At 36.9% G+C, this 16,170-nt stretch overlaps 2 protein-coding genes across 2 annotated transcripts in view; both read left to right on the plus strand.

Annotated features, from left to right (window-relative positions):
- The first annotated feature begins 209 nt into the window (after window positions 1-209).
- Window positions 210-11,643, plus strand: RIOK2 (RIO kinase 2). The gene is made up of 10 exons (XM_032214342.1): window positions 210-376; window positions 1,159-1,297; window positions 2,245-2,361; window positions 2,503-2,678; window positions 3,524-3,612; window positions 4,243-4,434; window positions 4,918-5,010; window positions 7,488-8,003; window positions 8,760-8,856; window positions 11,297-11,643. Exons 1-10 carry the CDS (start codon window positions 311-313, stop codon window positions 11,456-11,458), a joined length of 1,647 nt encoding a protein of 548 aa, XP_032070233.1. The 5' UTR covers window positions 210-310; the 3' UTR covers window positions 11,459-11,643.
- Window positions 11,644-15,983: 4,340 nt separating this feature from the next.
- The window catches only part of LIX1 (limb and CNS expressed 1), a 34,026-nt gene continuing 33,839 nt past the window's right edge, over window positions 15,984-16,170 (plus strand). The window contains exon 1 of the mRNA XM_032212493.1: window positions 15,984-16,077. Within this exon, the coding sequence (XP_032068384.1) occupies window positions 15,996-16,077 (82 nt within the window). The 5' untranslated portion in view covers window positions 15,984-15,995. The remainder of the gene's footprint in view (window positions 16,078-16,170) is intronic.

Here is a 16,170-nt window from a genome sequence, read left to right on the forward strand (position 1 = left end):
TACTGAGAGGGCAACATTTCCCTATTAATATGCTAATTTTTCGCATCGTGAGCCAAAGATTATATTGGTTTGCTACAAACACCGACGAACGTTTTACTGGCGCGTTTACATAGCTGCCAGGATCCGAAAGGAAGAACGGCCTCAAAATAGCCCTCAATGCGGAGAGGAGGAGGTGTGTGCATTTTGGCGCGTGCGCATTAGACGGACAGGAAGAGGAGCGCGCATGTGTATCCCAAATAAAAGAAACGAGCTTGGGCGAGATTGAGGCGTTGTTTCTCTTTGGCCTGCCGGCGAGTATCCGGACGACGCCATGGGGAAATTGAACGTAGTTTTACTCCGATACCTTTCTCGGGATCATTTTAGGGTCCTCACTGCGGTAAGTCTGGGTTGACGGATTCGATTCGGTTTGAGAGCTGAATTGGTCGGGACGGCCACGTGTCTCCTGTTGCAAGAGATTTAGGTTGGCTCCTGGTAAAAGTGCTGAGACCGGAGACCTTCCAGATGTTCTTGAACTTCCAGAACCCTTCCCTTTTAGGCATACTGACTGGAATTGCTGGGGATTCAGGAACATCTGGGGCTTCCACATCTGTTTACAGATGAGTCTCTTTTTTTTTTAAAGTAAATAACTTTATTATCATATTGTACACTAATCGGCATACATTAAAATGAAATTTTATTGTATACAGCTCTGAAAGGGTCATCACCTCTAATATACACTATATAATCATAACAGAATAAATAAATAATTAAATACAAAATTAAATATGCATATACCCACATATGACAGCATACGTGTACATGGCAAGAAAAGTGAATCTTGTGAGTTTACCAAGTTATGTCTGACTTTTGGAAAGATGATAGAAAGCAGAGTGGCCGCCCCCACCCCAGATAGAGATAGATTACTCTTCCAGATTCTGGAAGATTGGGATTAATCTGGACTCGAATTAAGGCCTGCCAAGAATTTGTTCTATCATTCATTTGCCTTGAGAATGCCATTTCAACTATCTATATTTTATCAGATTATCAATGTTAAGGGAAATACATGCATTCGAAATAGGCGTTAGTACATTTAAAATACATTTAAAAGAGTAGGAAAGAGATCAAGTTGGGCTTATCATAATACCTTGTATTTATTATTCTTTCTTTTTGTTATTATAGGTAGAAATGGGCATGAAGAATCATGAAATAGTCCCTCCCAGTTTGATTGCCTCCATTGCCAGTCTTAAACACGGGGGTTGTAATAAAATTCTGAAAGAATTAACAAAACACAGACTTATAGCTTATGAACGAACTAAAAGTAAGTACAAATGTTTTTATTCTTCTGTGCACCTGTATACCTACCAACAAAGGTTAAATTTTGTATTAATGTAGTAATAATTTGTATTAGTATGATGTTTTGAATTATATAAATAATAGAAAACAGAGGACTTGTCATCATTTTGGCTACATTCAGTCCCCTTCATACTTAAGTGCAGAGCTTGGGCTGTACCTTAGTATAGGCAAGGTTTATTTCAAATTGAATAATTATAAGAGGTTGTTCCAAGATAAACTATTTCAATTCCTTTTAGTGATTTAAAATAGTTTTTCCCAACTTTTTGTCCTCACATTACCTTGGGTACAGTGCCCAACACATTCAATAAAAGAAATAATATGTGGCTTGGGTTTGAACTGTGCAGTTTGTTCTATCTGAGGTTGGCTATCGCAGTCAACTTGGTTGGTGCAACCAAGCTCAGAAAATATCAAGGCCTTCATAGTCAACATTACTGTTGATGTGTTTATTTCTTTGAATTTCATCTCAGTGCTAGAGTAAGTCTAAGCAGTTTACAAATTCCAATTAGAAATAATAGATATTACCATAGAACTAATAAAAAGAAAAAGAAACTGACATGTCCAGAAAGATGGCCAACTCATTACAATAACTACCAGGGAGAAAATCCGTAGGTTTCCTGTGAAGCCAACTTTTCACAGCTCTACAAAAAGAGTCACATCAATAGATCCTGTTCCACAGGATAAGTCCATTTACAGAGAATATATGCCTGCAAGCGTCCACAGGTTGACAGTGTCTTATAGTTGAGACCTGGAGCATGTCATTCCTTCCAGATTGTATTCATCAAGCAGAAACAACAGGATGATTGGCAATGTTAGGAATTATAGTTCAATATAATGGCATGGTTATATCATCAGAAATATAATCATATTAAATTATTAACATACGCACACTGTTGTCATATTTTAATTTTTCAGCTGTCCAAGGTTATCGATTGACTAATGGAGGGTATGATTACCTTGCCTTGAAAACACTGACTTCCCGAGACGTGATCTGTTCTGTTGGAAACCAAATGGGTGTTGGAAAAGAATCAGGTATTTTAAACACTAATTTAATTGGCAAGGACAAGTTGGGAAAGTTATCATAACCTTTGTTTGTAAATTCTCTCCCCACCACCTTCCCCAAAATGCTTAGGGATAATGTGAATGTGTATGAATGAAATTTTGTTTTCAAAGATATTTACATTGTTGCAAATGAAAAAGAAGAGCAACTTGCATTAAAACTGCATAGGCTTGGGAGGACCTCCTTTCGGAACTTGAAAAACAAGCGTGATTACCACAAACACAGACACAAGATGTCATGGCTCTACCTCTCGCGTCTGGCTGCAATGAAAGAATTTGCCTATATGAAGGTACTACTTATATATCCCTGATTGATGGCCCAGGGTAGTTGTAATTGAGAATAAGATACATCCAAGGCTCCGTTGCCTTCCTGTAATTTCCTTTTCACACATTAAAATGATGGATTTGATTTGGAATACCCGCAGTTTTTTTAAATATTTTTCTAATATGTTCCAGATAAGTCTTGTAAGAATCATCACAAATTTGAGTTCATTTAGCTCATCCATGATTGTGATTCACTGATAAGTTGATCCTTGAATTTTTAATAAAAATACCATGAAAAATGTTCTTTCCACACATAAGCTAACCTGCATTTTTCATGCTATTTTTGTTTGAGGGAAAATTGTGAATGGGCTTCTCTGTGGCTGTATATAGGATACATGGCTGTTTTGCCAAATATATTATTTTATAAGCTCATTCCCAGATGAGCCAAACTCAATTTTAGGGGCATATTTTGGCATTTAAAATTATTAGCTTATCCACCAGTATATATTTTAGTGTCATTTGTTGGAAGATAAGTCCAGACATTTTCTCCAGTCGATGCTTTTTGAGTGGCCATCTTAAGAAATGAGAGGGCTCTTTGGCCTGATATGACACTGCCACTCCTATATTAGTGCATAATTTGTGCAAATGTGTTTGGGCTAATCACTAAAGTTAATGTAATAGATTAGAACAGTGTTTCTCAACCTTGGCAACTTGAAGATGTCCGGACTTCAACTCCCAGAATTCCCCAGCCAGCATGCTTCTAAACATTGAGAAATATTGGATTAGAATAATTATTTGCTCTTCAGAAGGAAATTTATTTACTCATGTTGTCTGTGTGTATTTCTTTGGTGTTTATTTCCTCCTTGACCAGGCTTTGTATGACCGACAGTTTCCTGTTCCAAAACCATATGACTACAACAGACATGCAGTAGTAATGGAACTTGTCAATGGCTACCCACTGTAAGTATCAGTGCTTGCCTGGCACAGACCTATTAAGGCTCCTTCATTTCCAGTGTGGTAAATTGATAAGCTGCTAGTCACTGCTATTTGGAAAAAAAACCCGCACAGAAATAGTTATTGTGTTTAGGATGCATTTCAGAAGGAATAAGCCCAAAATCCAAAATATGTCACTTCAATTATATGTGAACTGTCCTCATTTAATGTAAACAATTATATAACTAGGTCTCCCAACTAGATAGTATTGACATATATGACTGTTTACCACGCATCTTACAATTGGCTTAAACTAGAAGTGGGTAAGTTTGAGAAACATTGTATTTTTTTCTGATATGTTGTTTTTAATTTTTTTTAAAATGTATGCACATACACACACACTTGGACATTTAACCCTTACTTGTAGCTGGGTGACATATCATCTGTAGGGCTTATTGCAGCTGAGTGGACCGCCTTGAGTTGACATGACAGGGAAACTACCAGTGCATATTTTGTCTGAGTTTATAATTTTTTCTGCTTTTCTTTGTTCTAGTGATATTTTTTTCTCTTCAGCCAATTGTATTCTAGTCCGTCTAATCTGATATTGTTTTTCTATATAGCTAAATGGAGCTTTTATCTTTTTAATTTTTTATGTAGATGTCAAGTGCGTCATCTTGAAGACCCTGCCTCCCTATATAATGAGTTAATGGAATTAATTGTAAAACTTGCCAACCATGGCTTGATCCATGGTGACTTTAATGAATTCAATCTCATGTTAGATAATAAAGACCAGGTTACAATGATTGATTTCCCACAGATGGTATCAACTTCTCACCCAAATGCTGAATGGTGAGTAACTTCTTCATGTAAATAATCTATGTGGCTCAACAAAGTTGCCTTGGTTTAAATTTCAACTAAATCTTGCATTGCAACTCAGCTTTGCTGAATAATAATGGCTTGTTCACATAACACTAAATTCCAATTGATAGCTTATTCAGAATTAGGATAAATTAAAACCAAAGGGCTTTATGCATCAATCACTATGTAAAATAATGTATTCTAGGGAACTTTGAATAATTACTTTGTAATTTGATATTTTAAAGATTAATGTGAATTTGTGTTGGAATAATTTCCAAGAGCTTTTTCCTGATTTAATAACGCCTTTTTGAATTTGTGTTTTTATTCTTAAGCTTGATTATTGGTTTTAAATTGTTCTTATTGTAAAGTTTGTACCATGGATATTTTAATTCTTTTATTCTAATTAAGCCATGAAGAGTCTTATAGATTGTGGCCAGAAATAAATGAGAATCTTCTAATAATATTTTAATTCAGGTATTTTGACAGAGATGTGAAATGTATCCGTGATTTCTTCATGAAACGTTTCAGCTATGAAAGTGAACTATATCCAACTTTCAAGGATGTTAGGTAAGCTGTGTGGCATATTAATACATGAACATGTATTTCATTCTTTTTAGTCTTCTTCCATAGTGCTGAGTATACAGTACACATTGAGATTTCACTTGTAGGTATATGTGCTAAGAACTCAAATCATGTTTTGTACTTCACATACAAATGTAAATGTTTATTAATCATGTAGGGCAGGGCTGTCAAATTTGCAGGCCAGATGCATCACGCCCTGGCCACACCCAGTTTAACAAAGGAGGAATATGTCACGTGACAACACGGATTTGACACCTTTGATGTAGGAGATTGACTTAACACGGGGTTCAGAGTAGCTATTTTGTAATAAATGGATGTTATTAATCTATTCCTTTCATTTATCTACAGTATTCTGGGGTTTCAAGATGTTTATTTTTAAACATTTTGGGCATGTTATTAAAATCTGACTGATGATCTCTGGAGAGCCAGGGATGGAGGCCACGCCTCCATCCTGGTACTCCTTGACCTCTCGGCGGCTTTCGATACCATCGACCATGGTATCCTTCTGCGACGACTGCGGGAGGTGGGGGTGGGAGGCACTGTCTTACAGTGGTTCTCCTCTTACCTCTCGGACAGGTCGCAGTCGGTGTTAGTCGGAGGGCAGAGATCGACCCCTAGGCCCCTTATGTGTGGGGTGCCGCAGGGTTCGGTCCTGTCCCCCGTTCTTTTCAATATCTACATGAAACCGCTGGGCGAGATCATCCGACGGCACGGGATAAAATACCACCAGTACGCGGACGATACACAGTTGTATCTGTCCGCCCCGTGCCAACTCAATGAAGCGATGGACGTGATGAGCCAGGGCCTTGAGGCTGTTAGAGACTGGATGGGGGTTAACAAGCTTGTACTCAATCCAGATAAGACCGAGTGGCTGCTGTGCTTCCCTCCCAATAATTGGCCAAGTGTTCCATCTCTCAGGGTGGGGGGTCAAATGATACGCCCCTCAGACAGGGTCCGCAACTTGGGAGTCCTCCTGGACCCACAGCTGACTTTTGAACACCACTTGTCAGCTGTGACCAGGGGGGCATTTGCCCAGGTTTGCCTGGTGCACCAGTTGCGCCCCTACCTGAACCGGGAGGCTCTCACAACAGTCACTCGTGCCCTTGTGACCTCTAGGCTGGAGTACTGCAATGTGCTCTACATGGGGCTGCCCTTGAAGAGTATTCGGCGACTTCAGCTGGTCCAGAATGCGGCCGCGTGAGCGATAGTGGGTGCACCACGCTTCACCCACGTAACACCTATCCTCCGCGAGCTGCACTGGCTGCCTGTTGGTCTCCGGGTGCACTTCAAGGTGCTGGTTGTCACCTATAAAGCCCTTCATGGTACTGGATCTGGGTACTTGAGAGACCGCCTACTGCCAATTACCTCCACTAGACCGATAAGATCGCATAGATTAGGCCTCCTCCGAATTCCATCAGCCAGCCAATGTCGGCTGGCAACTACCCGGAGGAGAGCCTTCTCGGTGGCTGCTCCGACCCTCTGGAACGAACTCCCCGTGGAGATTCGTACCCTCACCACCCTTCAGACCTTCCGCACCGCCCTTAAAATCTGGCTGTCCCAGCAGGCCTGGGGCTAAAGACCCTAACCCCGCCCGAATGGTATGACTGTTGTGCTTTCTTTTAATAATGTATTGTCTTTATGTCTATAACTTGTTTGTCATCCCCTCCCCCCTGAATTGTGAGCCGCCCTGAGTCCCCTCAGGGAGAAGGGTGGCATACAAATAAACTAATTCCAATTCCAAAATCATTAACTATGGATCAAATTCTTCTTAGAAAGCAATACATCCAAACAAGCATTCTCTTTTGTATAAATAGACCTCAGCAACGTTTTTCTTACTGTATTATGAAGGGAAGCCATTGTTCCCATTTACTTCTAGTTTCTACTATCATTTTTACTTAAATTCAGACTTTTTGTTGATCTAAATGGAAATCTCCCTCTGTTTTTCTTTATAATCATTATCTAACACAGATTCATCTTTTCTTCATCCATCCCTATTTTTTAAAAAATAAAAGATTGAGTCCATTTACAATACACAACTAATCATTCTTTTGACTTACTTGACTTAAGTCTTTAGCGTCGGTACGGCATCGCCAATCCCTTCGCTGTAGAGTCGCATGCATCCCGAATCAATGGGATCCATGATTCTAGGCTGAGTACTACTTGAGCTCGCCGGGCCCAAGAGTTGACAGAGCCCCTTCTGTTGGAAAACGGTGGGCACCTCGAGAAGGCTTGATAATGAGAGGCTATATTTTGCGCGTCAATTATCCTTGCCCACCAATCATTCTTTTAGTAATTTCTAGAATTCCATCTCAAGATCACAATTCTTTTTTCGTCCTCTCCTTTTGGAAAGCACTGGTACATTATAAATAAGCAATGTTTTTGTTGGCGGGGGGAGAAATATTATGGTTTTTGAGTATTACTTGCAAAATGATTTTTGTTTCACTTTATTTCAACATTACCAGGAAAGAGTGTTCTCTTGATGTTGAAATTTCAGCCAGTGGCTACACCAAAGAAATGCAAGAAGATGATGAATTACTTTACTTGGATTGCCCTGAACATGAGACTCTTAAAACTGAGACATTTTCTGATGGACAAGATCCAGAAGGAGAGATTGCTTCATGTAACAGCGAAGATCAAATGTCTGATGGGAACTTCATACATGAGGTTAAAAAAGCTTCAGAAGGTTTGCTGCAGAGCCCTGACGAAGATAGTACAGATGAAGATGAAGACAGTTTAGATTTGCAGGGATTAAGCTGTGCCTTACAGCAGATTGAAGGGCAGGTGATGATAACTGAACAGAAGGCTGATCCTGAAAGCTCTGTCATTGATTTTCCTGGTGATAAGAAGAACATGGAAAAATGTACCCAGTTGGAAGACGAAGTGGTTCATGAAGAAGATACTGCTGACAAAGAATATGAAGATGAATGCTCTGGTCTGGTTGATTTGTCTACATTCAACAGGGAATTTAGACCTTTCAGGTAGAGGGCTATACTAATCATTTATAAGCTTTCTATGTGTTGTTTCTTTGTTTTGCCTTTCCAGAAGGTGAGCTTCTTTTTCAATATCCTCAAGCATACAGTGTATTGTTTGCAGATAAGTGATTTTTAATGGTTTCTTTCAAACGTTGGCACATACTATGAGCTTCATTTTAACTTCCTTACATTTAATATACTCACCAGATCGTTTTGCTATTTCTTAATTGACCCCGCCATAAAAATATTAAAAATGTAGATTTCCCATTCATATATATTGATCATTTAAATGGCATCTTGTATTGGATCAGTTCATGATAGAGGAACATGGATTCTTTTACTTTGATATTATTTCACATTTACAACCTTTGCAGCATCCCCATGATCATGTTATCAAAATTCAGATGCATGGCAACTGGTTCATATTTATGACCGTTGCTGTGTCTCAGGGTCAGGTGATACCCTTTTGTGACCTGGCAAGTAAAATCAATGGGAAAGCCCAGAAAGTTTGGGATCAATTGTTGTAAATTGAGGGCTGCCTGTACACAATAAACCAGATTACTTTAAGGAACCCAAACAAAAACCTCCATCCCTTCAGCAAGTTTTGTGTGTGAATTCCTTAGTGCATCATGTCCATTAATGAAATTGGGATTGTGGGAACAGCCTTTGTGAATGTCACTGTTCTAGCTTATTTGCACTGGAAAGGCTGTTTAGCAAAACGTGGATTAAAAGTGAGTGATTAAAAAATATTTCTTATTTCAGGGATGAAGATAGCCTGTTTCATGTCAATCAGCACAGGACAAGAACCACTAGTATGACTTCAGTACGGAGCACTACAAGCCAGTCAACAATTCCTCCTGTAAGTTTTTACATAATGGGTCTCAGGATCTCTTCCCCCCCCCCCCAAAATCATCTACTCCCAAGCCTGACTGCAGATTTAGTAACACTTGTTCAGTCTAATTTCACATGCTTTAGGTCTTTACTAGGAAATAGAAATTTAATATTATTATATTGATAAATATTTTTTCAGCTATTGTCATTAAATAAATAAAAATAAATTTAAACTTCAGATAATGGATAAAACCAATTTAAGTGGATCCAGAATATTCAATTTCTTTATTCTTAAATTTCGATCATTTAAACAGCTTACCGTAAACAATTAAATTTTAAATTGTTTAAAAAAACTTCTTAAAGATGCTTGTTTTGAATGGAATGGTATAGAAATGACTTCTAATTAAATTCTAACACAGATACCTCTTTGAATCTTAAGGTGTTGATGGGATTATTGAGTTCTTCTAGTTATTTTTACCCTCAAATTAAAATTAAGATGAAATTATATATATATTGATTGTTGCTCTAATATAATTTTGTAAATACAGTGATCTACTTACTGCACACAACAAAATAAAATACATTTCCACAAATACGAAAAATGTCCCCTGTTTCCCTGAAAATAAGACCTCCCTGGACAATACGCCCAATCAGGCTTTTGAGCGCATGCGCTAAAATAAGCCCTCCCTAAAAATATTGCAACACAACCGCAGCCATGAGGTGACCACGCTCGCTGCCTCCTGCACCTCAAAAATAATAAGACCTTCCCGAAATAAGGCCAAATGCTTATTTCGGGGGCCAAGATAAATTAAGACTGTCTTATTTTCAGGAAAACACGGTATTTCTATAAATGTATGCTTCAGCTTTTGCATAGCATTATTGATTTATACTTTGCTTATGCAATAGTGCTTTCAAGAGGTTGCGTATTATCTGGAGAATACAAAAAAAGCTAAAGCATGCATGGATTTTTTAGGATTAATGCTTTACTTCCTGTTTAAACAACATTAATCAAGCATACAATGTGTGTTCATTCCAGTACATGCATCTTCACTGTTTTGAGGTTTCGGTAGTGCATAGAAATAGGAAAAGGCCCCTACTAGCCCCCCTTCCATGTCTAAACAATCCGAGCACAGCTTTCCAAACGAGCACAGATGGGGAGGTATTAATTCCTCCTTTGTTTTGGTGGGTGACCAAATGAATATTGTGTACCCCATTCCCCACCCATATCGTGGTCAACAAGATTGAAAGCAATCTACTTAACAAAAGAGCCCTCTTGCTTCTTTCAAAGAGATTTTCAGAGTTAAGTTTGAAAGGCCCAAAAAATTGTCACCCTGGAATCCAGAAATCCCCAAACAAAAGAGATGGACAAAAAAACAATAACATCTTTGTCTTCTAGATGCTTTAAATTCCTTTGATGGTAAAGTAATTGAAGAACAGTATTGTATCTTCAGCTTTGTATTCTTTAGGATCTTTCCTTGAAGAACCTTGAGATGCAAAATAAATGGGAGAAAAGAGCTGGTATTATTTTGCAGGAAAAAAGAGTAAGAAAAAAGGAAATTAGAGAGAGAAGAGGGTATAATCTAGTTCCCTAAAACTTCCTTTCCTTGGATATGATTACTAGGATTCCTTCTTTTAGTCTTCCCTTCAGAGTATTGAAAACTCTGCCTTGAAATAGATTTGACCCAGTGGTAAAAAGCTATCTTTGTATCATGCCAATGTCACACATAGAATTTATTTTTTATGATATCTCCGTTATGCAAAGGCTTCAAATTTCCTTAAATATAAATTTGTTTTGATTTGTCAATCCATATAAATCCCTAATGTTTTGTATCAGTGCTAATCGTATATTTTTAACTTTCTTTTTTATAACGTCCCAGTCTCCTTTTGGGGAACTAACTTGGAGCAATGTCAGTGAGAATCACTTCTTTGTCTTATAAACCTATAATATGTTTGGTGCTCCAGAGAACTTCTTAACCAAGTTAGAGATTTCAATCTGAAGATAAAATTCATTCTTAGCATTTCACCACATAGTTGTTAATGCCAGGCGCTCCTTTTTCATATTTTCAAACTAAAAATTATGTATTGTAGCTGTGCTCATTAAATTATTTTTGCAATGTTGAATGAAAGGAAAATTTTCATCCTGTCTAATGAATCGGGTTTCAGAAAATAGTTTCTAATCTATTTGTGTACTTCCTGGGCATTCATTTCTTTGCATAGCCACAAGAGGGACTAGTATTCTTCCAGACAATCTCAAAACACATCTAAAACATCTTTGCATGACTTGCTTATTCTCAAGTACATTGGTATTTTTTAACCTATTACAAGTTTTTTGTAGACATCAAAAGAAATTAATCTTGAATGCTCCCCAGAAATTTTATTTTGGTTGAAATAGGATAAGATGGATTGTAATATTTTGACATTGTTTCATTGCAAACAAGACTAATATTTCGATAAAACTATTATTTCAGGAAGTGGTAAAACAGAAAGTAAAACGCCAACTAAATAAACAACAAAAAGCTGCTTTCAGACGACGACTGCAGAAAGGAGAAGCTAATGTTTACACCAAACAACGGCGGGAAAACATGTACAATATCAAATCAAGTTTGGATTCATCCAGCTTCTGGGAATGAGATCCTAAGGAGAAATTTATCTTTTTTTCTGCCAAATCAAACGAATCTTTTATTTTGAAGAAATACTTTCAGAGAGGAAACACAAAAATAATCACATCTTCACAGCCTGACACAGGTTTATGTAATGTGCTTCATGACTGTCTTACACAAGTGAGGCAAATGGCAACTGTCCTTTGTGTAAGACATCACAACGCAAATAGTGTCAATTGCTGTGTAAATTTGGTCCTTTGCTTAGAAAGTCCATTGCATAAGTTTTAATTGAAGTGATATATTCCATTCTTGTATCCTGAGTGGGGTTTTTAGAAATTCCAAAATAATAGGTTATATGAGGGTAGGGGAATAGGACTGATTTTGAACAATAGGGTAAATTATGGCAGACCTTTCAAGACAGTCCATAACTTGATTAAAAGAAATTGCTACTTAATTTGACTGTGTTTGAATTGCCTCGAGGTCTATGCAATAGTTGATATAAAATTTTCAATGATGCTTGGATCTTTGAGTTATACAAATTTAACACTTGCACTAAATCTAAAGTTCTTTTTTTACAAATCCCAAAGGTTAACAATATAAACCCCATCTGTGTCAGGTAATGAAAATGATATTGCACAGAGCCTGCGAGAACATTTCAAAAAGGCAATGGGGTTCTGCTAATATTTTTTCATATATTTATTCAACATTTTACTAAATGGCCTACTGCCAAGGGTCCTGAGCCCTATAGGTAAGCTTATTTAGATAAAATGTTGTGCCTTTACAATATAAAAAATAATTGGCATGTTTGATTTGATCTAACATTATTTAAGAAAAACAGCATAGAAATTTGGATGCAACCCAAGGATTTTGATTTTTTTTAAAAAATGTTTTCAAAAAAATTACAGGAGAACAGAGTTAACAAAAAATAAATTAGTACCTGATGACTTAAGAGATAAAAAGCTCAGTGGAATAAGTACTTTAATCACTTAAAAAGTTACATGTGTATCAGAAAGTACTATTTTATTAAACAGTAATTGTTATTTTTGTGTTATGAACACTTCTTGCCCTTTATGAACTTTGTACGAAGAGTGTTTCTGTTATTTCAAAAAAAATACATTAAAATTATCTGGTATTTTGAAAAAACAATCAATTTTCATGTGGTATTACTTCTTACAGTTAACCAGAAGCCTAACATATGATAATTTTATTATGAGACACAACAATTTCTAATTTGCAACCAGACAGTCTGCTAGATTTTAATTCAGTGAGATCCCAGGAAGTAAATCAAACCATGATTAACTTCACCAAGGGTAGTGTTATTTTTTTAACTGGCAATATGCAGCAACAATCGATCAAGTAATTTGCAGAATGACCAGAGAAGGTGCCATCAAAGGAACAATGAAACCACATGTGATTTATCACCAAGCACAAAATATAAATGTTCACAACAAATTGAGAAAGTGGACCAACCAAGAGAATAGCACCAAATTCAATCACTGATCAATGGATACTTCCCAAGAAGTATCCAATCACCAACCAACCCCCCAAAATCAAGATCCCCCGCAAATTATAAATATGACAACAATTCACTTATGGGTCACTGCACTTCTGAAACATAGCAAAATGTCTGCAACATTTGTGATACACATTTCAGTTCAGATTTTCCTGAACCCAGAGAATCCCAAAGAAAGTGTGTAAAAGCAAAACTGAATTTGAGACTTCAGAATTATGCCTAATTTTAGCTGGCACAGTACAGTCTTTAGAATGTGACCAGGATCCTATAAATAGAGGTAATGCCACTATGTAATGCTCAAGTTACAATGAATCATCCTATTGGAATATACACATTGCATTTATCAAAGCATTGTACCTTTCTTCATCCCAAAAGTTCAAGTGAAAGATTTTGCTGTTAACAATACGATTTTTGTATTCACACACACCAGTAAACCAGGTTTTACCATAGTTTGACAAATAGGCCATTATAATTTGGCTTGCTTAGTGCAGTGTTATATGAAGCAAAAATCAAACCCATATCATTAAATCTTAGTATGATGCATAAATCTAGCTCTGATCTAATCTAAATGATCGATTTAATCCAAAATGTGGTAACTCAATATAATTTTTCCTTCCTTGCAAAACAAACTTTGAATTGGTTCAATGTAATTTTCCAACTCAATTAGGAAAAAAAAATCAAGCATCAGATTCAATTCATACACCATGCTGCTATTCCAATTTGGTAAATTGATTCCATTTAGTTATTTGATTTGATAAACACTGCACCATCTTTTTTCTAGGTTCTCATCTTATGGCTTGTTCATCAGCTTTTTCATACAGTACAGAAAAGGTCACTGGAAGAGAAAAAATGGTACATTAAAAAATTAAATATAAATGTAAGAATTTGGCTCTAATCCTATGCACATACTTCAAGGTTATGCACCATTGAACAATTAAATTTACTTCTGAATAAAACAGCACTACTTAGGGGAAAGGGATGGCCAAAAATAACCAATGTTCCCTAACTCCACTTTTAGATTAATACCAGTCTCTAAAAGGTCAACATGTCATTTATACAAAGCATGAACTCAACCGTTCCTCTTTCATATACATACATTCAATCAAATCTATTTACTAGGAACTTCAGCAAACGTGTAGGCTAGATGAATGAATGTTCCTAACAATCTGAACACAGCTGTACGCAATAACATTCCATAGAATGAATTCTTCAGTATTTTTCTTGCTGTATTCAGGACAAATATCCAACTAATCATTGCTGTTTCAAAAGTTGCAATTGTTTACCAAACTGCTTAATGTTAAATGGGATTTGGATTTTAGCAGGTGAGTAGAGATTTGTACTATGAGTTTTTAATACTCAGAAATTAAGGAATTACCATAAATAACATTTGATAAAAACAATAGAAGTTGGGGAAATTAGATTACATGGTTATCTTGGAAATTATTTCTCTTCCAGCCTGCATTAATAAAACAACTTCCCTGGCAATATAATTACTTCCAGGTAAATTCTAAGTGCTGTTTATGACTTTCATTATACAGAAATGGTTAGGGATGATTTCCTGAAAAATTCTTCCATAGGAGCCTGCCCAATTTTAATATCCTTTGAAAGCCATAAGGACCAGAAGCCCTTTTCTGGGGAATTCAATAACTTGGATCCTCTGGAACTACTGGGCTACTTTCTCTCAGATATTCATTTATCAGAGACAAGAATATTTCTACCCAGACAACTTTCGGCCTCTAAGCCAACTTTTTGCCAAAGAAATCTGTAGTGCGAGTGTCATTTATTTCTTCTTATTAAAGTATGTTAAATTTTACTTTCAATTAATTTGTATTTTTAATTTTTCTTTTAATTTCAGGTAGTCCTCAACTTACAACGGTTCATTTAGTGACCGTTCAAAATTACAACGGCATTGAATAAAGTGACTTATTGATTAGTTTTTCTCTGCAGTTTTTCACAGTTTCAGAGTTTTTCACTTACAACCTTTGTAGAAACCCCATGGCCATGTGAACAATATTCAGATCCTTGACACCTTGTTCATATGGTTGCTATGTCCTGGGATCATGTGATCACCGTTTGTGATCTTCTGACAAGCAAAGTCAATGGGGAAACCAGATTCACTTAATATCTGGGTTACAAATGTAACAGCTTCAGTGATTCACTTAACAATTGTGGCCAAAAAAGTCATAAAATGGGCCAAAACTCACTTAGCAAATGTCTCACTTAACATCAGAATTGTTGGGCTCAATTGTGGTAAGTCGAGGCCTACCTGTAATTTGTAAGTCTGGACATTTTTACAAGTCTACTTCTATTTGTTTATTACTCTTCTTGACTGCCTCGTGCTCTTTTCTGCAAAAAAAACCAGTGAAAAATGTAAATGAAAGAAAATGTTGCTCTTCTAATAGCTACTCTTTTCAGATTCATCACGACACTAAAGTGATTTTGTGATGAAATTCAGAGATAAACCCAATCATGAAAAAAAAACCTTAGGAGTGAGGCTAAAATGTTTGAAGGTGTCAGGAAATAAAGGAAGGTATTTAAATACAGACGGAGCATGTTTTCATTTAAAACACCAGCATTGTCAATAGCCTGAGTAAATCTGTTTGCATTTTACCACTGATTGAATATGTGAAATTCTATATACCTTGTCAATGTCTTTAATTTTTCCCCTTTGTGTTAGCGACATGAGGTTGTATTCTTACTTAAGTTAACAGAAATCCAAACTCTGGCTCTCTCGATGTCAGGATGAGAAGAGGAATGCTTTTCTCATGATTAAGCTTCTCTAGCCAGCCAGTAGGTGGGTGTGTTTCACAGAAGAAAGCGGTAGTCAGCCTCCTTCTCTCCCTAATTAGCTCAGCCAACAACAAAAATAAGTGAGCCAGGGAGGGAGACCCCCTGAAGGGTCTTTCGAATCTGGCCAATGTCTGATTGGCAGATGTTGAAAGGGATCAGTTGGTAATCCAGTTCATCAATGAGCTGCATAAATTCAAGACAGGACTGGAAGAATTCCGGCATGTGGACACTTGGCGGGGGCAGTCTGGCAAAAGGCAGCTCAAGATGGACAGAACTTTGGAATCTCTACAGCACATCATTTCTCAAGTCTTGCCTCACAGAGACCCTACACTAGCATTTAAAGACTGTGAGTACCAAAGTTTCTGCACTACTGGGAGGGTACTTGCTGAAATCTGTAGGACAGAGATGTTGCAAAGATGTCCGTAAGGTTTTATGTACA

The sequence above is a fragment of the Thamnophis elegans genome, chromosome 3, assembly GCF_009769535.1.
Source record: "Thamnophis elegans isolate rThaEle1 chromosome 3, rThaEle1.pri, whole genome shotgun sequence".
Lineage (NCBI taxonomy): Eukaryota > Metazoa > Chordata > Lepidosauria > Squamata > Colubridae > Thamnophis > Thamnophis elegans.

Bases quoted from the DNA above. Each gene is read 5' to 3' on its own strand.
- RIOK2 (XM_032214342.1), top strand. From the start codon at position 311: ATGGGGAAATTGAACGTAGTTTTACTCCGATACCTTTCTCGGGATCAT. The intron at 1,298-2,244 runs GTAAGTACAAAT...TTAATTTTTCAG, and splicing joins AGCTTATGAACGAACTAAAA to CTGTCCAAGGTTATCGATTG. The intron at 8,857-11,296 runs GTAAGTTTTTAC...CTATTATTTCAG, and splicing joins GCCAGTCAACAATTCCTCCT to GAAGTGGTAAAACAGAAAGT.